Raw genomic sequence first — 27807 nt, forward strand, 5'->3', positions numbered from 1 at the left:
ACTAATAAACCAGTCCTCACTTACTTGGAAAGAGGGATATTTTCTAATTCTTTGTCCTCTAGGTATTATATTTACATCAATGTATTTTTCTAGGGACCTTTTATCCCACCATGTCTGATACTCCTTAGACGATGCTCTTTCCATCATTAGAAATACATCGGATATATCTTTCGTCTGAGCCTCAGGGTTAAACTTATCCTTCAATGAAGGTCTATTCCTCTCTATGTCCTCTAAACTAGTAAGGGAATAGTAATTACTGCACGTGGTTAGTCTGTCATCCATATTTGTGTGAATTACAACTTTTCCTTGGTACTTCCAAATATGTCTGTCCGTTAGTATAGTGTTGTGTTTCGCTTCAATTCAGCGTTCTTTGTGTATTTATACTGTCAAAGTCCAACACTTCAGGCTCTATTATTGTCAGCACATATATATTTCCCCAGTTTGTAGTCAATTGGATATAGATTAACCATTTGATATAGTATTTACCTGGGTGTTGTCGGTTATCCTGCCACGAACAATTGAAGATTTGTTTCATAAGAGGTAACGTGAAGTACTTCGTGGTCCTGGATATCCGACCGCTAACGGCTTCTGTATAGGATATGGGAGAAATATTACACTCTCACCTGCTCTTGTTCTGACCGATGTGGACACCTTGTTCTGGTCACACTGTCTCCTGGGCCCTCCGGGTGTTCCAGTCAACACATACGGCAAAGGTCTATGATTGTAAACAATGTACAAACTGTAGAACAGAATTTGTTATATACATGGTAGAGTGTTCAATTTGTAGGGTCCAGTATGTTGGTTGTACCTCACGGGAGGCTAGGACCAGAATTAGTAAGCACTTAAATGACATTGATAAGGAAAAGACCACAACCGGTGTGGCTAAACATTTTTTATTTGAGCATCAAGGTAAAATTGAATCATTCAGATGGATGATTATAGATGTCATAAATAAAAAACCAAGAGGAGGTGATAGAGTTAAGGAGTTGTTCCATAGAGAGGCCTATTGGATTTTTACTCTTAACACGCGCAGACCAATAGGAATGAATATAGAGAACGATATCATTAATTTTTGGGAGAGAAATAAACACTAAGATGACCTGGTCATACAAACACAATAACCAGATCCCACTATACACTTAACATCCAGATAGATAATACATTGATATTGGAAAATGACCTATCATGAGCTGAGGATATTCATGTGTACTAATTTGGATAATATGATATAGATATATATTGTTGTTATTACATGACAGTGGCTAATATTGGTATTGCAATAATTATAACCACCAGGGGGCAAATATCAACCTGGCCAACTAAAAAGTATGGTTAAATTTTGATTAGAAATATTGTTATAATTGCAAGTATCCAAATTCTTATAATTTTGTTGTGATAATGACAATTATTAGTGGGTAAATATAACACTCCCAAATAGTTCACATACAAGTGTCATAAATGCATTGCAGAAAGTGACAATGTACATAAATGGATAAATTTTAATATTCCTATAAATAAATGACACATGTTGGCAAACTATTATGCAGATTGGAAGTGGATCTAAATATATAGCAATAATACAAGTAGATTTGTATATAAGAGGTTAATATACATGTATTTGAGGAAAAATGTATCTTTCATATAAGCAGTATTACCTATTTTTGTCCGATATAGAAAGGGTTAATAAGCACACTTATTAGCAACCAATGAGGTTGCGAGGGAGCGTATAAAGTTCCACAGGCGACTAACATATAGTGAGTCTATGAATAAGGCGGAACAGCCGAAACATGTCAGACTGGCCTTTAAGTAGTGTTTTTGGCTTTTAACATTACTGCACGTGAGCAACTTTGTTTTAACCTGTCCTAATAAAGAGAACTTTTATCTTAAACAGTACCATTGTTTGGAATTTATAAATGAAAAGGTAGTCTGATTCTCTTACTTCCAATGGGTGCTCAGTCAAACATAGTATCCACTTCATTCAATTATAGACCAGCACTCTCCAAAAAAATAAGGCAATTATCCAGGGTGCTCCTGAACATTCGTATCTACACTTCAAAAATAGACAGGCACTCTCCCGTATTAAATCCAAAGTTTTTTCTTTTTATTGTGACGTTTCGGGGTATTTAGCCCCTTCCTCAGACAGAAAAATACATATACAACACACATCAAACTTGCCCTCCTATATACCCCACAAAGTGCAAATGAGTGAACACAGGTGTGTCGGATCAGCATCCCATTAGCGCTACTGAGCATGTGCAAATGGCCAATTATGGCAACACACCTGGATCAGAACAAAAAAGCAACTGAGGAATGCACAAGTCTAATTGTAATAATTGGCAACATCTAAGCTGTAAGTAATTCTTCAATCAATCTCAGATTAGCAGCTGGCAAACAATCAGAAGACATTCAGAGATAAACGTAGTTAACTGCAGATGTCAATGACAATATAGAACACCTGTGCTTACACAGATAGTATGGTTATGTGCAGGGGCAAAAACGTAACATGGGTGGTCACCCCTGTAAATACAGCATCAGATAGTATATGATTAGATTCATGATATTATATAGGCGTCAAAACACAATATACCAACAGTTAAACCAACAATAAACAATAACAACCCAAATACAGTAGATAGTAAACGGGGCCAACCTAAAAGGTCATGTGTGATAAATTAATGACCCATGTACACTAGTGGGAAGTAATACTCAACGTCAGTGCGCAAATTTCGTTACCTACACATGTTTGGCGCAATGTCTTTAACTATGTATTTAACCTGAAATGGCTACTGTATTGAAGTATCAGGCTGCCCAAGCCCATAGATGCATAATTGTTTACACGTGTCCCCAATGAAAAGCTACTGGTTTTGTGATATTGATCACTATAGAGTCACAAGGATTACAAACCGGTCACCTAATACCCGCAAATACATAGTCCCATTTTGCCCCTGCACATAACTATACTATCTGTGTAAGCACAGGTGTTCTATATCGTCGCAATAAAAAGAAAAAACTTTGGATTTAATACCGGAGAGTGCCTGTCTATTTTTGAAATATATATATATATATATATATATATATATATATATATATATATATAAAAATAAAAGAAAGAGGTCACCTACGCTAAAATCTAGGATAAGGGAATTTATATCTTACAAAAAGGAAAAGGAATTCTTGTATTTGTAGAAATTTCCCAAGGGATAATGCTTATAAGTAATAAGAATTTAGTCAAACTTGGTGTAAGTTTAGCGTGCTGCCTCTATATTGAAACAGAGTACCCCTAACTCTGTGGAAAAGTGTATGGAAAGAGAAGATTCAATATGAAGGTAGAGGCGCTCAGCTATATGATATACAATATAAATATGAGTACATAAAATGTTTTTTAGTAGTCTTTTTGGTGTAATTCTTCTCAGATGTAGAATCAAGTAAGAATTTTCTGCTTACCAGCTGTTACCTCAATCATATGAGGTAAGGAATGCGCCCAGTTTTAAAGGTGATTCACTGTGATGGACCTTCTGTGTCCTGGTGGTGTTCCTGGAAAACTGTTGTTGAAATCGGTCCTTCCGTTAGGATTCTTGGTCTTATATGAATGAAGATCCTGGACTCTCTTTAGGTAAAGGGATGTAGACAGTAATCCGTCTGTTATATCTCTCTTCAATGGTGGTAGGAATAATTTATCCTTTTTGCACGATCCTTAAGATGATGTGCCCTTAGGTGGTGAGAATCTCCGTCTCCTCAGGATGTAGTCGAGATGTTGTTCATAGAAGAAAAAAGAAGCACATAGCATAATATTGTTTTGACACAATAAAAGAATTTTATTCAATAATAATATGCGCTTACATTAAAAACCCTCAATCAGTATGAGGTAAGATAGAGACATATATACAGCACAGAAAGCTGTATCCAGGATTGTAGTGAGAATGGCAGTAGTATGAGGGTCCGGATACTTGGTAGTTGTACATACGTCCTTGGATAGTGGGCGGTGTTGACGAAAGTCACTCAGTTATAAACTGCAAGGGTTTATATATGGTGGAATATTAAAAGATGGTATATACTAAACTTGATGTACTGTGTGATGGCAGAAACAATACATAAGGATAAGGGTGACTGGGCCGTTAGAGTGGGCCAGCAATATACACAAGTTACACTGTTATAAAGAACTGCTGTTATAAGTTGCGACCTGTGGCCTTTAAAACAAGAAAAAGGAGTGTCTAAGTCCTGTTAAGGAAGCGTGTGCTTTGAACTCAATTTCTCGTATACAAAGTTTGTAGTCAGCTGATAAAATGCTGTGCTGCAAAGAAGTGACAGCTAAAAAATCCCAGTCAACTGTATGGTGTTAGAAGTTGCTTTATAACAGCTGTGTTACAAAGTTGTAGAAATTAATGTCTGCCCGCTTTGATAATTGAGTAGTGCGGCAGAAAATTACAAATGTATCTGCTATATAGACTATTGGCAGTTCAACAGTGCAATGTTAATTCACAATAATGAGCACAATAAAGAAGCACAATGATTTAAAATAAACACTATAAAATATACATGACATCAAATGTAGTGAAATAAGTTAGGCCCTGTCCGCCCACTATAGGTTTTCTAGGGGGCAGGTTACGATTTTTCAAAGATGTTTGGATCAATTCGATTCAAAATCTTTGGATTCAGAACATTGTTTCTCATGGGTACAGAATAGGTTTCAAGGTAAGGCCGCCTGTGAGAAGACTTTTCCTCTCACGCATTCCAGTAAACCCAATAAAGGCTCAGGCGTTTCTGAAATGTGTTTCAGACCTGGAGTCAGCTGGGGTAATTGTGCCAGTTCCAGATCTGGAACGGGGTCTGGGGTTTTATTCAAATCTGTTCATTGTACCAAAGAAAGAGAATTCTTTCAGACCAGTTCTGGATCTAAAAATATTGAATCGTTATGTAAGGATACCAACATTCAAAATGGTGACTATAAGGACTATTCTGCCTTTTGTTCAGCAAGGGCATTATATGTCCACAATAGACTTACAGGATGCATATCTTCATATTCCAATTCATCCAGACCACTATCAGTTCCTGAGATTCTCTTTTATAGACAAGCATTACCAGTTTGTTGCTCTTCCTTTTGGCCTAGCAACAGCTCCAAGGATCTTTTCAAAGGTTCTTGGTGCCCTTCTCTCTGTAATCAGAGAACAGGGTATTGCGATATTTCCTTATTTGGACGATATCTTGGTACTTGCTCAGTCTTTACATTCTGCAGAATCTCATACGAATCAACTTGTGTTGTTTCTTCAAAGACATGGTTGGAGGATCAATTTACCAAAGAGTTTCTTGTTTCCTCAAACAAGGGTAATCTTTTTGGGTTTCCAAATAGATTCAGTGTCCATGACTTTGTCTCTAACAGAAAAGAGACGTCTGAAATTGTTTTCAGCTTGTCGAAACCTTCAGTTTCAATCATTCCCTAGCTTTGTGCATGGAAATCCTAGGTCTCATGACTGCTGCATCGGACGCGATCCCCTTTGCTCGTTTTCACATGAGATCTCTTCAGCTTTGTATGCTGAACCAATGGTGCAGGGATTATACAAAGATATCACAATTAATATCCTTAAATACCAATGTTCGATCTTCTCTGACTTGGTGGTTGGATCACCATTGTTTAATTCAAGGGGCCTCTTTTGTTCGTCCAACCTGGACTGTGATCTCAACAGATATGAGTCTTTTAGGTTGGGGAGCTGTATGGGGATCTCTGACAGCACAGGGGTTTGGGAATCTCAGGAGGCGAGATTACCAATCAACATTTCAGAGCTCTTCGGTTCTGGCCTCTTCTGAAGAGAGAATCATTTATTTGTTTTCAGACAGACAATGTCAAAACTGTGGCGTATGTCAATCATCAAGGTGGGACTCACAGTCCTCAGGCTATGAAAGAAGTATCTCGGATACTTGTATAGGCGGAATCCAACTCCTGTCTAATCTCTGCGGTTCACATCCCAGGTATAGACAATTGGGAAGCGGATTATCTCAGTGGCCAGACGTTACATACGGGCGAATGGTCTCTTCACCCAGAGGTATTTCTTCAGATTGTTCAATTCTGGGGACTTCCAGAAATAGATCTGATGGCTTCTCATCTAAACAGGAAACTTCCCAGGTATCTGTCCAGATCCAGGGATCCTCAGGCGGAAGCGGTGGACGCGTTGTCACTCCCTGGAATTATCAACCTGCTTATATCTTCCCCCCTCTAGTTCTTCTTCCAAAAGTGATTTCCAAAATCCTAATGGAGCGTTCGTTTGTACTGCTGGTAGCTCCAGCATGGCCACACAGGTTTTGGTATGCGGATCTCGTTCGGATGGCCAGTTGTCAACCTTGGACATCCCCGCCTCAAAGGATTACGGCTCATTCTACTAGGTCAGTTTCTACTTCCTGGGCTTTTAGGAATGGAGCTTCTGTTGATCAGATTTGCAAAGCAGCAACTTGGTGTTCTTTGCATACTTTTACTAAATTCTACCATTTTGATGTTTTTTTCTTCTTCAGAAGCAGTTTTTGGTAGAAAAGTACTTCAGGCAGCTGTTTCAGTTTGATTCTTCTGCTTATAATTTCAGTTTTTTTCATTATAAGATTAAAACTTTTTGATTTGGGTTGTGGATTATTTTTTTCAGCGGAATAGGCTGTCTTTATTTTATCCCTCCCTCTCTTGTGACTCTTGCGTGGAAGTTCCACATCTTGGGTATCTGCTATCCCATACGTCACTAGTTCATGGACTCTTACCAATTACATGAAAGAAAACATAATTTATGTAAGAACTTACCTGATAAATTCATTTCTTTCATATTGGCAAGAGTCCATGAGGCCCACCCTTTTTGTGAAGGTTATGATTTTTTTGTATAAAGCACAATTATTCCAATTCCTTGTTTGATGCTTTCGCTCCTTTCTTATCACCCCACTTCTTGGCTATTCGTTAAACTGAATTGTGGGTGTTGTGAGGGGTGTATTTATAGGCATTTTGAGGTTTGGGAAACTTTGCCCCTCCTGGTAGGAATGTATATCCCATACGTCACTAGCTCATGGACTCTTGCCAATATGAAAGAAATTAATTTATCAGGTAAGTTCTTACATAAATTATGTTTTTTAGGGGACAGCAAATTTACACTGTTATACAGGCTGGTCACTCACTACTTTACATTGTAGCAAAGTGTCATTTCTTCAGTTTTGTCACATGAAAAGATATAATAAAATATTTACAAAAATGTGAGGGGTGTCAGGGGTGAAACTACAGGGGGTGCAGAGGTTGCAATCGCAACTGGGCCCCCAAGGGTGTAACGTCACAAATAAAGGCACGTAAGTAAAAGGACCAGTGAGTGCAAGCCATTTGTTCATTGCTATATATAGCTAGTAATGGTGTTCATTTCCCTCCCACACACACACACACTTTTTTCACTCCATTGAAGTCTATGCGGAATACATTAACTTGATCGCAATATTCTAACTTTTTGCACACGTTGGGATAGCTTGCAAGTGTAAATGCTTTACTTTCAACTTGTAATACATGCGGCTGTACCCAATGCATGCAAAAAGCTTACTTCTAGCTAAGTTAGCACAAGAGCCATAAATAGCACTCCACTCTTAATCTAGCCCATTATGTGTGCTATAAATGTGGCAGACAATTAGAACATAATCACAGCCTGGACCTGGAATTTGCAGTCTTCCTAAGTATGGAAAGGTCACTGAGGTCAAGTGGGGATAAAATACATGCACTATTAATATCTGTCTATTTGCATCAGAGTTGGAAAGCCAGCCCTGTCTTCAAGGGAAACATGATAAAAGCTTAAAATTTTATAGGATTTCTTCCTACTAAGAGGAAATTGTAAAAGCTTTTTTCTTATTTTTTTCTTTTCTGTAAAGCTAATATTGTTCTTTGTTGTATTTATTTTTTATTTTGTTTGTTTTTGTGCAGAGAAAACAGAATCACTGAGGATAGCTATGGTATATAGGCATGTACATTACTTTCTTGAACATATATTTCATTGCCCTCTCCTCCATAAATGTAGTTACTTTCTAAATCCTGAGCAACATCTCAAAAATTTGACCCTTTCTTATGCCAGATATCTAAACTTATTTTATGCAAATGTCTAATTTGCTAATTCTCTCCCCTTGAGTATGTTCCATCTCTATTGGCTGCAGTTCTCTTCACTGTTTAATATGGAAAGCCAGTGAAGCTATTGATAGTTCAAACTAAGGTTCCTAACCTGAAAAGCAACTACTAAAACAACTTCCTATTACTATTAATATAGTGTATGCTTTGTGAATTTCGCATGATCATGTATCACATGGATTTTTAACAAGGATTAAATCGAGTTTTGGATTTGGAGAAGCCGCCTGCAATTGTCTTTTATATAGATATATATATATATATATACCAAATTGTATTAACATGGTAGATAAAGTTGACAGAAGAAAACATCTGCAGAGATACTTTATTTTTTATTTAAAGAATATATATATATATATATATATATATATATATATACATATACATATACATATATATATATATATATATATATATATATATATATATATATATATATATACATACAGTCATATGCAAAAGTTTAGGCACCCCTGAAAATTTCCATGATTTTCATTTATAAATAATTGGGTGTTTGGATCAGCAATTTCATTTTGATCTATCAAATAACTGAAGGGCACAGTAATGTTTCAGTAGTGAAATGAGGTTTATTGGATTAACAGAAAATGTGCAATATGCATCCAAATGATATTAGACAGGTGCATAAATCTGGGCACCCTTGTCATTTTGTTGATTTGAATACCTGTAACTACCTAGCACTGATTAATTGGAACACACAATTGGTTTGGTGAGCCCATTAAGCCTTGAACTTCAGAGACAGGTGCATCCAATCATGAAAAAATTTATTTAAGGTGGCCACTTGTAAGTTGTTGTTCTCTTTGACTCTCCTTTGAAGAGTGGCAACATGGGTGCCTCAACACAACTCTCAAATGACCTAAAAACAAAGATTGTTCAACATTATGGTTTAGGGGAAGGCTACAAAAAGATTATCACAGAGATTTAAGCTGTCAGTGTCCACTGTGAGGAAATGGAAAACCACAGGCACAGTTCTCGTTAAGGCCAGAAGTAAAATATCGGAGAGGCAAAGGCAAAGTATGGTGAGAACGGTCAAACACAGCCCACAGACCACCTCAAAAGACCTACAACATTTATCTAAAGTGATGCTCCAGCACTGCGAGATCTCTCAAAAGATTCTAAACAGGTAGATTTTGCTATACTCTGAGGCATTCTCTGCATTTCTGTATGTGAATCCGAGACAAGCTCAGTGCAATATAGAACTGCATGACATCAGAGTTTTTTGTTATACTCTGTGCTTTGTATTTTATGTTATGTAACAAAAATCGGCAAACAGCTTTCCTTTCAAAGCCCACACTGCCAGAATGAAACAACTATAATCAATGGCTGCGAGATCCAGCTTGCTTCAAGCCCTTACTAGTGCACTGGATGTAAACACATTGTTAAAACAGGAGTAAGAGAAATGAAACTTAATTTAGTACCTAAACTGTTTCTAGTAATTCAATCCGCTACCTAAAAATAAACAAAAATTAAAGTGAATGTCAAATTTGACGAATGTGTGCCCGGTTTTTAAAAATCCTATTAAAAACAGGGGCACTTTCATTCATCAAACTTTACATTTCACTTGTTTTGTGAAAATACTTACCTTTCTCCTACATAGGTGTGTCCGGTCCACGGCTTCATCCTTACTTGTGGGAATATTCTCTTCCCTAACAGGAAATGGCAAAGAGGCACACAGCAAAAGCTGTCCATATAGCCCCTCCTCTGGCCCCGCCCCCCAGTCATTCTCTTTGCCGCTCTGAACAAGTAGCATCTCCACGGGGATGGTAAAGAGTTTGTGGTGTTTAGTTGTAGTTTTTATTTCTTCTATCAAGAGTTTATTTTAAAATAGTGCCGGCTTGTACTATTTACTCTACAACAGAAAAGTGATGAAGATTTCTGTTAAAGAGGGCTATGATTTTAGCACAAGTAACTAAAATCCATTGCTGTTACCACTCAGGACTGTTGAAACCAGAGAACTTCAGTTGGGGGTAACAGTTTGCAGACTCATCTGCTTCAGGTATGACTAGTCTCCTTTTTAACAACACTGGCTATTGATAGAAGACTGTCATTTTTCCCCTCAGGGAAAACGGTAAGCCATTTTTCTTAGAACTCAGCAACAAGATAACAGGCTTACTTTTTCTGGTTTTTATGCTGGTAGACACTATTGTGGGCCAAATCGATTGATTTTTATTACATTTTCATAGCATTTGAGATGTTTTGTAAACTTATATACACTTGGGAACGTTTTTATTAGATCTGGCTTTGTATTAGATGCCTAATCTAGTCAGGAAGGCCCCTTCACTCTAGTATGCTGAGGGAGGAGGCCTCATTTTCGCGCCTAAGTTGCGCAGTTGATTTCAAAGGCAGTGCATGCAGTTTCATGTGAGAGGGTCCTGTGGCTCAGAAAACGACTCCGGAAGGCTTATTTCTGTGGTGGTTAACCCCTAAGGAAGGTAAAAGCTACAGCAAAAGCTGTAGCAGGGACTGTAGTGTGTTAAACCGGTTAAATTCAACAATTAGCTCCGGTTTGCTTATTTTAGGGTCTAGAGTCTCTATTTTTGGTGTGCAATACTTTCAAAGCATTAAGACACTGGGGTATAAATTTTATAAAAATCGGATATTGCCTTCATAGTTTTTTGAACATTCAGAAATAAAGTGTGTCATTTTATTATTTAAAGAGACAGTAACGGTTTTGCTTAAAATCGTTTTTATTGCATTAAAAGCCTGCCAAAATCTGTTTAACATGTCTGAACCATCAGATAACTTATGGTCTGTGTGTATAGAGGCCAATGTGGTCCCCCCTTCGAGTGTATGTGATAATTGTGCCATAGCGTCCAAACAAAGTAAGGACAGTTCTGTCACATTTAATAAAGTTGCCCAAGATGATTCATCTAATGAAGGTAGTGGGGGTAGTTCTACATCCTCTCCTTCTGTGTCTACACCAGCTTTGCCCGCGCAGGCGACACCTTCTAGCGCAACAATGCTTGTATCTATGCAGCAATTATCAGCAGTAGTGGATAATTCTATAGCAAATCTGTTATCCAAACTGCCAGCATTTCAGAGAAAGCGTGATTGTTCAGTTTTAAATACAGATTAACAATTAGACGCTGACGATGCCTTATCTATTTTACCCTCACATCAATCGGAATTGGCTGTAAGGGAGGGACTGTCTGAGGGAGAAATTTCTGACTCAGGGAAAATTTCTCAACAGGCAGAGCCCGATATAGTAGCATTTAAATTTAAGCTAGAACATCTCCGCGCCCTGCTGAAGGAGGTATTAGCTACTCTTGATGACTGTGATTCTATGGTAATCCCAGAGAAGTTGTGCAAATTGGACAAGTTCTTAGAGGTTCCAGTGCACGATGACGCCTTTCCAATACCCAAAAGGGTAGCGGACATAGTGAATAAGGAGTGGGAGAAACCGGGTATTCCCTTTGTCCCACCTCCTATATTTAAGAAAATGTTTCCCATTGTAGACCCCAGAAGGGACGCATGGCAGACGGTCCCGAAGGTAGAGGGAGCAGTTTCAACCTTAGCGAAGCGCACAACTATTCCTATAGAGGACAGCTGCACTTTCAAAGATCCTATGGATAAAAAATTGGAAGGATTGCTTAAAAAGATTTTTGTTCAGCAAGGCTTCATTCTTCAACCAGTTACGTGTATTATTACTGTCACCTCAGCGGCGTCTTTTTGGTTCGAGGAATTAGAAAGGTCGCTCCAGAAGGAGACTTCATATGAAGAAGTCATGGACAGAATTCACGCACTAAAGTTAGCTAATTCCTTTATATTGGATGCCGCTTTTCAAATAACGAAATTAGCGGCGAAAAACTCAGGTTTTGCTATAGTGGCGCGTAGGGCGCTTTGGCTAAAATCCTGGTCGGCAGATGTGTCGTCCAAGACTAAGTTACTTAATATTCCTTTCAAAGGTAAGACCCTTTTTGGGCCGGAATTGAAGGAGATTATTTCAGACATCACTGGGGGTAAGGGCCATGCCCTCCCACAAGATAGGCCTTTCAAGGCTAAGAACAAGTCTAATTTTCGTTCCTTTCGCAATTTCAGGAACGGACCGGCTAATAACTTTACAGCCTCTAGACAAGACGGTAACGCTGTCCAGCCCAAACCTGCATGGAAGCCCGTGCAAGGCTGGAACAAGGGTAAACAGACCAAGAAACCTACTGCTGCTACCAAGACAGCATGAAGGGGTAGCCCCCGATCCGGGACCGGATCTAGTAGGGGGCAGATTATCTCTCTTTGCTCAGGCTTGGGCAAGAGATGTTCCGGATCCCTGGGCACTAGAAATAGTCTCCCAGGGATACCTTCTAGAGTTCAAGGGACTTCCTCCAAAGGGAAGGTTCCACATGTCTCGCTTATCTTCAGACCAGATAAAGAAACACGCATTCTTACATTGCGTAAGAGACCTATTAAAGATGGGAGTGATAAACCCAGTCCCCTCAGGGGAACAAGGTCTAGGTTTTTACTCGAACCTGTTTGTAGTTCCCAAAAAAGAGGGAATTTTCAGGCCAATTCTGGATTTAAAGATATTAAACAAATTCCTCAGAGTTCCATCTTTCAAAATGGAAACCATTCGGACAATTTTGCCAACAATCGAGGAGGGTCAATATTTGACTACCGTGGACTTAAAGGATGCGTATCTACATATCCCGATCCACAAAACTCCTCATCAGTTCCTGAGGTTCGCCTTTCTGGACAAACATTACCAGTTCGTGGCTCTTCCATTCGGTTTAGCCACCGCTCCCAGAATTTTCACAAAGTTGCTAGGGTCCCTTCTAGCGGTCCTAAGGCCGAGGGGCATTGCTGTATCACCTTACCTAGACGACATTCTAATTCAAGCGTCGTCTCTTTCCAAAGCAAGGGCTCATACAGACATTGTCGTAGCCTTCCTCAGGTCTCATGGGTGGAAGGTGAACATACAAAAAAGTTCCCTGTCACTGTCCACAAGGGTTCCTTTTCTGGGAACAATAATAGATTCTGTGGAAATTAAGATCTTCCTGACAGAGGTCAGAAAGGTAAAGCTTCTAAACGCTTGTCGAGTTCTTCATTCTATTCCTCAGCCCTCCATAGCTCAATGCATGGAAGTAATAGGACTAATGGTTGCAGCAATGGACGTGGTTCCTTTTGCTCGAATTCATTTAAGACCATTACAGCTGTGCATGCTCAAACAGTGGAATGGGGATTATGCAGACTTGTCTCCCCAAATTCAAGTAGATCAGATAACCAGGGACTCACTCCTCTGGTGGTTGACTCAGGATCACCTGTCTCAAGAAATGAGTTTCCGCAGACCGGAGTGGGTCATTGTCACGACCGACGCCAGCCTTTTGGGTTGGGGTGCGGTCTGGGACTCTCTGAAAGCTCAGGGTCTATGGTCTCGGGAAGAGTCTCTTCTCCCGATAAACATTTTGGAACTGAGAGCAATATTCAATGCGCTCCTAGCTTGGCCTCAACTAGCGGAGGCCAGGTTCATAAGATTTCAGTCGGACAACATGACGACTGTAGCGTACATCAATCATCAGGGGGGAACAAAGAGTTCCTTAGCGATGAGAGAGGTCTCCAAGATCATCGAATGGGCGGAGGATCACTCCTGCCATCTTTCTGCAATTCACATCCCAGGAGTAGACAACTGGGAGGCGGATTATCTGAGTCGTCAGACTTTCCATCCGGGGGAGTGGGAGCTTCACCCGGAGGTCTTTGCCCAGTTAACTCAACTATGGGGCAACCCAGATATGGATCTGATGGCGTCTCGTCAGAACTCCAAGGTTCCTCGATACGGGTCCAGATCCAGGGATCCCAAGGCAGCACTGGTGGATGCATTAGTGGCGCCCTGGTCGTTCAATCTGGCTTATGTGTTTCCACCGTTCCCTCTCCTTCCCAGGCTTGTAGCCAGGATCAAACAGGAGAAGGCCTCAGTGATTCTAATAGCTCCTGCGTGGCCACGCAGGACTTGGTATGCAGATCTGGTGAATATGTCATCGGTTCCACCATGGAAGCTACCTTTGAGGCAGGATCTTCTAGTTCAAGGTCCATTCAGACACCCAAATCTAGTCTCTCTGCAACTGACTGCTTGGAAATTGAACGCTTGATTCTATCTAAGCATGGGTTTTCTGATTCGGTTATAGACACTCTGGTTCAAGCCAGAAAATCAGTGACTAGGAAAATTTACCATAAGATATGGCAAAAATATATCTGTTGGTGCAATTTCAAAGGATTTTCTTGGAGTAAAATAAAAATTCCTATAATACTTTCCTTTCTCCAATAGGGTTTGGATAAAGGTTTGTCAGGTAGTTCTTTAAAAGGACAGATATCTGCTCTGTCTGTTTTGTTACACAAACGACTAGCAGCCGTGCCAGATGTACAGGCGTTTGTACAGGCATTAGTTAGAATCAAGCCTGTCTACAGACCTATGACTCCTCCATGGAGTCTAAACTTGGTTCTTTCAGTTCTTCAAGGGGTTCCGTTTGAACCCTTACATTCCATAGATATTAAGTTACTATCTTGGAAAGTTCTGTTTTTGGTTGCTATTTCTTCTGCTAGAAGAGTTTCTGAATTATCTGCTCTGCAGTGTTCTACTCCCTATCTGGTTTTCCATTCAGATAAGGTAGTTTTACGTACCAAACCTGGTTTTCTTCCAAAGGTGGTTTCCAACAGGAATATTAACCAGGAAATAGTTGTTCCTTCCCTGTGTCCGAATCCAGTTTCAAAGAAGGAACGTTTGTTACACAACCTAGATGTGGTCCGTGCTCTAAAATTGTACTTAGAGGCAACTAAGGATTTCAGACCAACTTCATCCTTGTTTGTTGTTTATTCTGGTAAGAGGAAAGGGCAGAAAGCTACTGCTACCTCTCTTTCCTTTTGGCTGAAAAGCATCATCCGATTGGCTTACGAGACTGCCGGACGGCAGCCTCCTGAACGAATTACAGCTCACTCTACTAGGGCTGTGGCTTCCACATGGGCCTTCAAGAACGAGGCTTCTGTTGATCAGATTTGTAAGGCAGCGACTTGGTCTTCACTGCATACTTTTACAAAATTTTACAAATTCAATACTTTTGCTTCTTCGGAGGCTGTTTTTGGGAGAAAGGTTTTGCAAGCTGTGGTGCCTTCCGTTTAGGTCGCCTGACTTGTTCCCTCCCTTCATCCGTGTCCTAAAGCTTTGGTATTGGTTCCCACAAGTAAGGATGAAGCCGTAGACCGGACACACCTATGTAGGAGAAAACAGAATTTATATTTTACCTGATAAATTCCTTTCTCCTATGGTGTGTCCGGTCCACGGCCCGCCCTGGCTTTTTGTCAGGCTTAAATATTTTTTATCTCTATACACTACAGTCACCACGGCACCCTATAGTTTCTCCTTTTTCTCCTAACCGTCGGTCGAATGACTGGGGGGCGGGGCCAGACGAGGGGCTATATGGACAGCTTTTGCTGTGTGCCTCTTTGCCATTTCCTGTTAAGGAAGAGAATATTCCCACAAGTAAGGATGAAGCCGTGGACCGGACACACCGTAGGAGAAAGGAATTTATCAGGTAAGATATAAATTCTGTTTTTATTCTTGAAAGCCGATCTAGCGCTTCCCCCGCCTGTCGCAAGTCTCTTCATACGTCAAAAATGACGAATCCCGCTTCCTCCAATCACAGCTTGTGGGGGAGGGAAAATGTATACTAAACTAGTGGCAAATGCAAGTTAAATTGTAGTGAAAACATTTTCAGTTTATTTGTATTTTCTGCAAACTGAGAATGTATATTATTTTCAGGTGAAGGTATAAAATGCTTAGAGCCAGGGTCGTATTACGGCCTAGAGATGGCAGCAGCACATTTGTGTCTATATTTTTAAGAAGCTTGCAGTTTTTTTAGAAGCATTATAATGGGAGATTTTGCCCAAGGAGCTTACATTCAAGAGGAGTAAAATAAGAGAGTGCCCACCAGTTTAGAGGTAACTTGAAAGCTTTCATTTATTTAGCTAGCCATTGCCTTTAGTTCTGTTGGCTTTCAGCACTCATTATTGTGTTTGGGGACTTATTGTTTCAAGAAATCTGTCTTTGAAGGGTTTTATGTATACTGCAGCAACAGATAGATATGTGTGTATGTGTATATATTTGTGTGTGTGTGCACGTGTGACCACATGTATGTGTATAACTCTCCTAAATATGCCACTGCTTCGAGCATATCATGAGAACTGTGAGAGGTATTTTGACACCCTGTGAACTCCCCAGTCCCTCCCAATTTCTGAAGCTGTCTGTTTTATTTTACATAAAGTGCAATATAATTTTGAAAAAGATACTCATAAATGTACAAAGTATGATCCCAATTTGTTACACAGAAACTATCAAAGCATAATCAGAATTTGAAAAATCGGAATCCTATATGCACTGATGTATGCCTAAATGTATTAAAATACAAAATAGAAAGTGCAAAGTTTGAATGTAATAAAACTTAAAGGACAACAGAACTCTCATGTCATACAGAGCTATACTGCACTGGGCTTGTGTCTCCTTCACATCCAGAGTTGCTGGGAATTACCCTTAGAGAAGTATAGCAAAATTTGCCATTTTAGAATTGTGTGAGAGATTTCTCAGTGCTGGAGGATCATTTTATACCAAACTTGTTGCTAACACAGACGTGTCAAACTTTAGGGGGCGCTATACACAAATAATCTTTGTAATAAGTCTATGTCAACCAGTGTATCTGATCATATACAATGATGAAATATATACAAAATAACCATTAAAAATAATGGTGTAAAGATAAAAACAGTAATACAAAAATACCAAAAATCCAAAAATACAATGTCTTTTCTGAGTCCTTTATAGGTATTGGGCCTCCAGTCTAGATAATCCAGATAAATCCTTCTATGTTGGTTGGTCCAGTATTAGGCCTTGGTTAGCCTTCTTGGTATAGTCATGGCAGCTCCTCTCAGATAGTAGAACAACAACCAGGAATCTGTGAATGGAGAATCACAAAATTGAAGGCTCCTCCTAGTGTAATACTGTGGTGATGGAAAGGTAGAACAGGTCTTGTATTGTGATTATACTCACAAATAGAGCAGCACCCAGTGTGCTAATTGATGCAGGCTGGGAACTCAGTGTCCCAGCAAAACTGATTCCTGGGTACAGGTTATCAGGTGCTAGGAATAATGCTTCACGCTCACGCTTCCATAAAGTTCAAAGAATATTTTATTCAAACAAATTAAATAGAAACCTATGGGTATTAGTATTACCCAAGGTATATAAAAACAAGTGTTGACAAACAGATTACAACGCGTTTCTCAGCTAAACTAGCTGTTTCCTCAGAGATCCTCCTTCAAGAATGAACTTTTACATTGTAATCTCTCTAGGGAGCAGGATCCCTTTAAACGTATTTCTCAGTCTTATTGCTGCTGTGTAATATGATGATGCATTGTAAATAACACTGCTCATACGGAATATAAACCCATACTTTATTTTAAGCAAGATAAGGAAATCTGCCAAATGCAGCAATATATTCTAACAACCTTAATATTTTTTTTTTTATAGTTTGAAAATAATTTTCTTTTTAACTCTTAAGTCTTAATTTTTTTTATATATATATATATATATATATATATATATATATATATAAATAATGAATATGCTAAGAACAAAACAAAAGTTGTATTCCCTTTAAATTGCCTTTAAAAATGTTAGCTTCATTCCTTACCAATTATATATTAGATTTAATTTATTCCTGTCATTCCTTTTCCTGTTTGTTTTTGCGTGCCCATGTGTTTTGTCATTGCTTAAAGTACTTTTATCATGAATTTCATAGTCACACTGTAGAGTTTTATAGCCCTAATTGCATATTAAGATACCGATGGCCATTTTGTAATCAATAAGTTTGTTCTGTATTTTTAACTTTCTTCCTGCTGCTTCTTTTACAGCTACAAAGGCAGATGGATTTGCACTATATTTCCTGGGAGAATGCAATAATGTAAGTTTGTGGTTTTAACTTGCTTTTACTAAATCTATCTAGTTTGTAGGACAGCCTTATTTTTATCCTAGGTATTCTTAAAGGGATACTGAACCAAATTGTTTTCTTTCAAGATTCAGATAGATCATGCAATTTGAAGCAACTTTCTTATTTACTCTTATTATCAATTTTGCCACCAATCAGCAAGCGCTACTCAAGTGCTGAACCAAAGATGGGCCGGCTCGTAAGCTTACATTACTGCTTTTTCAAATAAAGATATCAAAAGAACGAAGAAGATTTGATAATAGGAGTAAATTAGAAAGTTGCTTAAAATTGCATGCTCTATCTGAATCATGAAAGAAAAGTTTGGGTTCAGTATCCCTTTAAAGTCCCCCACAGCGTTTGTCATTACTACCTCTTGTGGAAGTTTATTCCATGAATCAATCACCATTTCTGTAAAGAAGTGCTTCCACATATTACTCCTGAATCTACTACCCTTCATCTTGAGATCATGACCCCTTGTTCTTGAATTCTCTTTTTATGAAAAATACTCACAGCCTCGGCTTTACTAAGCCCTTTAATATACTTGGAAGTTGCTACCATATGACCTCTTTCCCTTCTCTTCTCTAAGCTATACATATTTAGGTCATTGAGCATCTCCTGGTACGTTTTATTTTTTATACAATGTACTATTTTGGTAGCCCTCTTTGCACAAATTCCAGTTTTTTTATATCCTAATGGAGGGTTACCAAAATTCACAGATCAATATCTCTTGATAATGTTTGCTCGTCTGCAAATGAAGTGTGTAGAAGATTTTATTGGTGTCTTCTCCAACATGGAATTTTGGCTGATAAGTATAAAAATCATATACAGCTACATTATATGTGTATATATGAATTTGCTCAAATTAAGGTATTGTATGAAAAGTTGGTTTGTTGTTTTTTGACACACTACCAAAACTTTATATGAACATAACTAATATTTAATGTATGTCTATTTGTTTTTTTTGTTTTTTTTAATTTTGTTGCTACTGATACTATACTTTTATTTGAGATACTTTTTATATATATATATATATATATATATATATATATATATATATATATATCATGTAGTTGGATATGATTTTTATTCTTATCTCTGCTGTTTAATGTGTTTATCTTTAAGTTTATTTTATTTCTTATGGCATGGAGAGTCCACAACTTCATTCCAATTACTAGTGGTATATTCAACTCCTGGCCTGCAGGAGGAGGCAAAGAGCACCCCAGCCAAGCTGTTAAGTGTACCTTCCCTTACCCATAATCCCCAGTTATGCTCTTTGCCTCTGTCAATGGAGGACGTGCAAAGATGGTGTCTGAAGATATTTAATCCTTTTATGGTTACTTTTCCCTGCAAGCAAGGATTTGGGGCTATGCTGTGTCCATGTCAATCTCTTTAGAAAGAGTAATGGTGACTATTAGCAGTTAGAAAGCAGCAAGGTGGTCTTTGCTTTATTTCTAACATCATTGCTACCCCTTTATAGAAAGCCAGGGTTGGTTACTCTGCTCTTTCTTTTTCTTTAGGTCCCTGATAGAGAGTGAAGTTTCTATCACACCTAAGAAGCTGTTCCTGCCCTGCAGCTCGATCCACAGGTAAGTGCCTTTGCCTTCTAGGTACTGAAGGACAGCACTTTGGGGGTTAATTCCTCTAGTGAATCATCTTCTGGGACATGTATATGACATTTAGGGGTTATCAGTTGGGCAGTTTGGCAGGCACTGATGTATGTGAAACTTTAAAGGGTTAATTGTTTCCCCTTTTAACAGAGAGACTGGCTGAAGGGTTAATTAGGTTCTTAAGCATTATACTTTCTTTATTTCTGCTACCCTAAAAAGTCTACTAAGGATTGGGTTAAATAGAAGGAGTGAACTATGTGTGAGTCTTTAGTTTTTAATTTGGGTTGGACAGAAACGCGCACTTTTACCAGTGGTGCAGTTTCTTTTCTGTGTCCGATCACGTGACCACCGCTCTTCCATTTTTTAATCATTGTAGAGCGGAGTGAATTAGGCAGTGTGATCACATATTCTGGCTCTGCTAATAGTTTATTAATCCTGATCTGTTTGAGTTCACAGCTTTCTAGGTCTGACAGCCAACTCTGACAGCAGATCTGTAGCAAGCGACAGTCTCCCTGCAATTACTAGTGACAACTCCGGTCCCGGTGCAGTAAGACTCCTCAGCTTGTCTGAAGTATAGAGGTGTGAGGAACTTTGTTTTAAATAATCTTACATAAATTTTAGCATTTATACGCTTGGAGGGATTACTCTCCTCTCTTAAAGTGACATAACGGTTACTTTTTATTATTCTACTTATTATTGGGGACCACTTCAGCTATGGACACAGACCAAGATTCTGTTTCTTTGGATTAATGTTTATTATGTTTAGAGGCCCAAATTGTTTTGCCTATACAATTTTGTTCCTCATGCTTAGCTAAGACTCTAAAATTTAAGGATAAATTACTCCCTTCTGAGCCAATTATCTCTCAGGATTATGCAGTTCAGGATATGCCACAGCTTTCTCCTCAAACATCCCAAGCCTTAATGGTTTCACATACAGTGCCCTGTGGTTCCTTTCAGCCTCCTGGGGGTGTTTATTTGCTGCACAGATAACTTCTGCGGTGTCTGCAGCTTTATCTGCTTTCCCTACTTCGGGTAAGCGTAAGAGGAAATCTAAACATATTTCTGCTAGTAAGGTTTCTGATCCCTCTAAATCTGCGCTGGTCAACCTTTCCCAAATGTCTGAGGAGGATGCTTCTGAAGGTGAAATTTCAGACTCTGACACGATGAGGGAAAGAATCTTCAGAAGTAAATTTCAATTTTAAGCTTGAACATCTCCGGTTGCTACTGAAGGAGGTTCTAGACTCTGAACCTTCGGTTGTTGCAACCATAAAAAGTCTACCAAACTAAATAGAGTTTGATTCTCCCTCTTCTGTGGATGTTTTTCCTGTTCCAGACAAGATGTCTGAAATTGTAGCTCAGGAATGGGATAAGCCAGGGGTTACTTTTTCCCCTTCCTCTGTTTCTTTTTAAAGACACGAGTCCACGGATTTCATCATTACTTGTGGGATATTCACCTCCTGGTCAGCAGGAGGAGGCAAAGAGCACCACAGCAAAGCTGCTATATATAGCTCCTCTCCTCCCTCCCACTCCAGTCATTCTCTTTGCCTACGTTAGTGATAGGAAGAGGTAACGTGAGGTGTTAGTATAGATTCTTCAATCAAGAGTTTATTATTTTTAAAGTAGTGCCAGAGTGTGCTGCTTTGTTCTAGGGTGTAGCCGTAGTCCATATCAGTCTCATTAGTAGAGCTTTTGGTGGCTTTAAAGCAATGGGAACTTGTGGGACATAATTCTCACTGTGTCTCCCATATTCTGAGGCTGCCCTTACTAGGAAAACCTGAGGGATTTTACTCAGGGTTTTCGTTACAGGTCCATGGGAGGGAGAGGACCTCCTAAACCTGGGAACTGCCTTCCTGCCAGGCAGAAAATGAGGTAAGTGCTGACTTTATTTCTGGGGGTAGAGGACCTCAGAAAAAGGCCTGGGCACTTTGTTATTTTTCTAGACCTCATTGAACTAAATGGAAGATTCTCCTAGCCTATTAGGGGACTTAAGGCAGCTAGGACACTGGGTTCTAGGACACTGGGGTTTACATGTGTCTCATCTCCCGGCGGTCTCATATCTAATATTAAAACCGACCGGGAGATTTTATATTGAGCTTTTTCCAGAGGCTCTAATGTTATGTAGAATATATTCATGCTGTTTGTCACAGGGGTATATATTAACGCAGTATGTGGAGATTGCATAGACAACTGTTTGCGCAGTATGTTGTGAATTTTATAGATTACACAGAGAACAGTTGTCACAAGACTTCTCGGGATGAGGTGGCTGTTTAACTCAAGTGCACAAGTAACAGCGGTATACTATTCTTTTCTTTGCTCCCGGCGCCTATACTTAAACAATGGCGACCAGGAGTTGGCTTAGTAAACGCCCACAAAGGGTGGAGCTTGTTGGATGGCGTCGTGTATGTGCGCTCTTATCGGAAGGATAGGAGCTGTTATAAACCGAGTATTTGCGCTTAAGTCAGCACTATGGTGACAGGATTGTGAAGGATATCTTTCGTCTCAGCTGGGTAACAGGCTGAGATGTAAAGGTCTTTATATTCCCTCACGTTTTTATTCTATCGTTTCTGTCATTGGTTATAAATATATGTTTTACATCAACATTTAAAGACACAGTAACGGTAGTTATAGATTGAATTTTATTATCAATAAAATTTATGCTTCTGTCTTATATGTGCCTGATTGAGGAGGTGTTCAAAGAATTTTATTGCACTCTGGCAGTGCTCAGCGGTTCCTTACAAACTCCATCTGGAGTTGCTACACAAAGCATTGCTTCTTTTATATCATGGCAATATCTTTGAGTAGAGTAACGTTTATAATGTCTTTCAGAAGATTAAAAAAAAAAAAAAAAGTTACCCTTTAAAATTTAAAGAGACGGTAACATTTTTTATGTGTTATTTTTTGTTGAAGAATCCCAACTGTTCATTAGTGTAATTCAGCCTTTGTGACTCAGGATGGATCAAGACGCTCTGCTAGGGGTCCCTTGTTGTTTAGGATGGATACCATTGTGTTACTACCAATCCTTTTCTATTTCTCTCTTTTTTTTTTTTTGAGTGATCTTTAATTTGAGTTAGTCTTGTCTAAACCTACTCCTTTCTAGGACGTATGTTTGTCTAGGAAGCATAATGACGCTGATCAAGATATGCTACAAATTCCTAAAAATTTATAGTCCAAATGCAGTGCTCTGCGTTTTCTTTCTTACTCCTTTTGGAGTTATTTTGTATTTGGCAGCCGTCTGTGTGTATTGCCACCACCATTACTAGTGCTGTGGCATATTGGTTTGATGCGCTATCTGAGGCCTTCAGGACTGAGACTTCTCTGGATGAGATCCAAGATAGGATAAAGGCTCTCAAACTTGCAAAGGCCTTTATTTCAGACGCTTCCCTTCAAGTTATCAAATGGGGAGCAAAGATATCGAGTTTGTCTATCTTGGGCCGCAGAGCCTTATGGGTAAAGTCCTGGTCTGTGGATGTGTCTTTTAAGTCTAAGCTTCTAGCCATTCCATACAAGGGGAAGACTTTGTTTGGACCCGATCTGAAGGAGATTATCTCTGATATCACAGGAGGTAAGGGTCATCTTCTCCTGCAAGACAAGAGAAATAAAGAAAAAGGGCGACAAAACAATTTTCATTTCTTTCGTAATTTCAGGGGAAACTCTCCTTCTACTTATTTCCTCCTAAGCAGGAACAGTTCAGACCTATATGGAGACCAATCCAGTCTTGGAACAAGGGATAGCGGTCCAAGAAGCCGACTAGTGATTCCAAGACAGCATGGAAGGTATACCCCCGATCCGGGACCGGATCTTGTAGGGGGCAGGCTTTCCTTCTTTGTTCAAAGCCTGGGTTCAGGATGTCCAGGATCCCTGGGCAATAGAAATTGTGTCTCAGGGATACAATCTGCAGTTCAAGGTTTATTCCCCCCAGAGGCAGATTCCTAATTTTTGAGGTTATCTGCAGACCATATGAAAAGAGAGGCATTCTTACATTGTGTAAGAGACCTCTCAGCTCTGGGAGTGATTGGTCCTGTTCAAATTTTGGAACAGGGACTGGGGTTTTATTCCAATTTATTTGTGGTTCCCAAAGAGGAGGGAACCTTCACACCATTTCTAAACAAGTTTCTCAGGGTACCGTCGTCCTAGATGGAAACTATTCGGTTCATCCTACCATTGATCCAAGAGGGTCAATTTATGACCACAGTGGATTTAAAGGACGCATATCTGCATGTTCCCGGTCACAGGGATCATCACAAGTTCTTAAGGTTTGTTTTTCTGGACAAACACTGTCAGTTTGTGGCTCTCCTTTGCGGTCTTACCTCAACCCCTAGAATCTTTACAAAGGTTCTGGGATCTCTGTTGTTGGTGCTTCGTTCAAAGGGCATTGCAATGGTGGCTTGTCTGGACGACATTCTAGTTCAGGTGCCATCCTTTCAGCTAGCAAGATTCCACACAGACTTGGTGTTGTCCTCCCTAAGATCCCGTGGCTGGAAGGTGAATTTAGAAAAGAGTTCCTTAGTTCCACGCACAAGTGTGGCTTTCCTAGGAACCATTTTAGACTCTCTGTCTATGCAAATATTTCTGACAGGAGTCAGGAAATCAAAAGATTGATACTTGTCTAGCCCTTCAGTCAACTCCTCGTCCTACAGGGGCTCAGTGCATGGAGTCATTAGGGCTGATGGTGACGGCTATGGCTATCATTCCGTTTGCTCACTTCATCTCAGTGCTCTGCAGTTGATCCTCCCAGGGAACATGCTTTTGCAGACCTTCTTGGGTGATTGTGACGACAGATGCCAGACTCCTAGGGTGGGGAGCAGTCTGGGGCTTCCTGACGGCTCAAGTATTATGGACACAGACAGTTCGATTTTTTCCTATAGATATTCTGGAACTAAGAGCGGTCTACAATGCTCTTCTGGCCTGGCCTCAATTGGCCTCGGGTCAGTTTATCAGGTCTGACTCGGACAACATAACGTCAGTGGCCTACATCTTTCATTGGGGAGGAACAAGGAGTTCCTTGGCGATGACAGAGGTTGCCAGAATAATTCAATGGGCAGAGACCTATTCTTGCTGTCTGTCGGCGATCCTCATCCCAGGGTTGGTACAACTGGGAGACGGATTTTCTGAGCAGGCAGACTTTTCATCAGGGGTGTAGGAACTCCATCTGGAACTGTTCTCCAACCTGATTCTCAAATGGGGTCGGCCGGAGTTGGGTCTTATGGCATTGTCAGAATGCCAAGCTTCCGAGATACGGGTCGAGGTCCAGGGATCCCTAGGTAGAATTGATAGATGCTCTGGTGGTTTCTTGGTCCTTCAATCTTGCATACCTATTTCCTCCGTTTGCGCTTCTTCCTCAAGTCATTTCTTGAATCAAACAGAAGAGGGCACCAGTGATCCTCATTGCACCTGCGTGGCCTCGCAGGATTTGGTATGCAAATCTGGTGGACATGTCATCCCTGCCACCTTGGAGACTTCCGTTGAGGAAGGACCTTCTCATTTAAGGGTCCTTCTTTCACCCAAATCTCGTTTGTCTGAAGCTTTCTGCTTGGAGATTTAAACGCTTAATCCTATCCAAGCGGGGGTTTTCAGATTTGTCTTAGAGACCATGATCCAGGCTCATAAACCTGTGAATAGAAAGATTTACCATAAGATATGGCGTAAATATTTTTATTGGTGTGAATCCAAGGGCTACGCATGGAGTAGAGTTAGGATTCCCAGAGTTTTGTCTTTTCTCCAAGAAGGATTGGAGAAGGGTTTATCTGCAAGTTCCCTAAAGGGTCAGATCATCTGCCTTATTTATTTTGTAACACAAATGTCTGGCAGATGTTCCAGATGTTCATTCCTTTTGTCAGGCTTTGGTTAGAATCAGACCTGTGTTTAAACTAATTGCTCCTCCATGGAGTCTGAATAGTTCTTAAAGTTCTTCAAGGCTCCATTTGAGCCTATACCTTCCTTAGATATTCAGTTTTATTTCTTGTTGCCATTTCTTCAGATCGAAGAGCGTCTGAACTTTCGGCATTGCAATACAATTCACCTTACCTTATTTTTCATTTGGATAAGGTGGTTTTACGTACTAGACTAGGGTTCCTCCCTAAGGTTGTTTCAGACAGGAATATTAATCAGGAGATTGTTGTTCCTTCCTTGTGTCCTAATTCTTCTTCTCAAAAGAAGCGTCTTTTGCACAATTTGGATGTGGTTCGTGCTTTGAAATTTTTTATTTACAAGAGACTAAGGACTTTCGTCAGTCGTCTTCTTTGTTTGTCTTTTTCTCTGGAAAACGTAAGGGTTAGAAGGCTACGGATACCTCTTTCTTTTTTGACTGAAGAATATAATTCGTTTTGCATATGAGACTGCTGGACAGCAGCCTCCTGAAAGAATTATGGTTCATTCCACTAGAGCTGTTGCTTACTCATGGGCATTCAAGAATTACAGATTTGCAAGGCTGCAATTTTTTCTAATTTTTTTTCTAAATTTTACAAATTTGATACTTTTGCTTCTGCTGAGGCTGTTTTTGGGAGAAAGGTTCTTCAAGCAGTGGTGCCTTCTGTTTAGGTTCCCTGTCTTGTCCCTCCCTTATCACCCATGTACTCTAGCTTTGGTATTGTATCCCACAAGTAAAGATGAAATCCGTAGACTCATCGCGTCTTTAAAAAGAAAAGAAAATTTATGCTTACCTGATAAATTTGTTTCTGCGATGCCTTGTCTGATCTGATATCATTTTGTAAAGGTAAAACTTTATTTGTGCCGTGTCTAGTAGAAATTATTTCTGAAATCACAGGTGGAAAGGGATCTTTCCTACCTCAGGACAAGAAGAATAGACCTATGGGTCGCCAGAATTCTAGTTTTTGCTCCTTTCGTAACTTTAAAGGACCAAAGTTTTCCTCCTCTTCTTACAAACCACAGCAATCCAAGACCTCTTGGAGGTCCAGTCAGCCTTGGAATAAGGGGAAGCAAAACAAGAAGCCATCCATTGATTCTAAATCAACATGAAGGGTTCGTCCCTGATTCAATTTTGGATCAAGTTTGGGGCAGGCTTTCTCTTTTTCAGCAGGCTTGGATACGCAATGTCCCAAATCTGTGGGATGTGGACATAGTATCCTAGGGTTACAGAATAAGATTAAAGTCTTGCCCTAAAAGATTTCTCCTGTCAAGACTATCCACAAACCTAGTAAAGTGGGAGGCCTTCTTAAACTGCGTAGAGGACCTATCCTCCCTGGGAGTAATTATTCCAGTTCCAGTAGAGGAACAGGGACAAGTATTCTATTCAAATCTTTTTCTGGTTACCAAAAAGGAGGGAACTTTCCGTCCCATTCTAGACCTAAAGTGCCTCAACAAATTCCTCAAGGTTCTGTCCTTCAAGATGGAAGCTATTCGTTCCTTTCTTCTATTGGTTCAGGAAGGTCAGTTCATGACAACCATAGACGTGAAGGACATGTCCCCATTTACAGGGATCATCACCAATTTTGTAAGGTTTTCTTTTCTGGACTAACATTTGTTGCACTTGTGGGGGCTCTTTTGGCAGCGGTCAGATCCCAGGGAATTGCAGTGGTGTCTTACCTAGAGGACATCTTGGTTCAGGCGTCTTTTCAACTAGAAAAATCTCATACAGATGATAGAACTGGATCCCCTAACAAGAGACTCTCTCTCTCGTGTGGATTTCACAGGAACATCTGTCTTGGGGCACTTGCTTCCTGAGACCTTCCTGGGTGATTGTGTTTACAGACACCAGCCTGTTAGGCTGGGGAGCAGTCTGGGGCTCCTTAAAAGCTCAGGGCCTGTGGACTCGGAAAAAGTCTTCTCTTCCCATAATCATCTTGGCGTTGAGAGTAATCTTCAATGCTTTGGCAGCTTAGCCTCAATTATCTTTAGTCCGGTTTATCAGATACCAGTTGGACAACATCACCTCAGTGGCTTACATCAACCATCGGGGAGGAACTCAGTTACTTGGCTATGAAGGAGGTGACTCGCATTCTGCAGTGGGCGGAAGCTCACAATTGTCTCCTATCTGCTATCCACATTCCAGGGGTGTACAACTGGGAGGCAAATTTTCTGAGCAGACGGACTTTTCATCCCGGGGAGTGGGCTCTCCATCCGAAAGTGTTCTCAAAGATAACCTTTAAGAGGG

At 39.9% G+C, this 27807-nt stretch overlaps 1 protein-coding gene across 1 annotated transcript in view; it reads left to right on the forward strand.

Annotated features, from left to right (window-relative positions):
• The window catches only part of PDE10A (phosphodiesterase 10A), a 768738-nt gene that overhangs the window by 434429 nt on the left and 306502 nt on the right, over positions 1-27807 (forward strand). Inside the window, exon 5 of the mRNA XM_053710922.1 lies at positions 18017-18066. Coding sequence (XP_053566897.1) covers positions 18017-18066 — 50 coding nt within the window. The remainder of the gene's footprint in view (positions 1-18016; positions 18067-27807) is intronic.

Source organism: Bombina bombina, chromosome 4 (genome assembly GCF_027579735.1).
Source record: "Bombina bombina isolate aBomBom1 chromosome 4, aBomBom1.pri, whole genome shotgun sequence".
In the NCBI taxonomy this organism is placed as follows: Eukaryota; Metazoa; Chordata; class Amphibia; order Anura; family Bombinatoridae; genus Bombina; species Bombina bombina.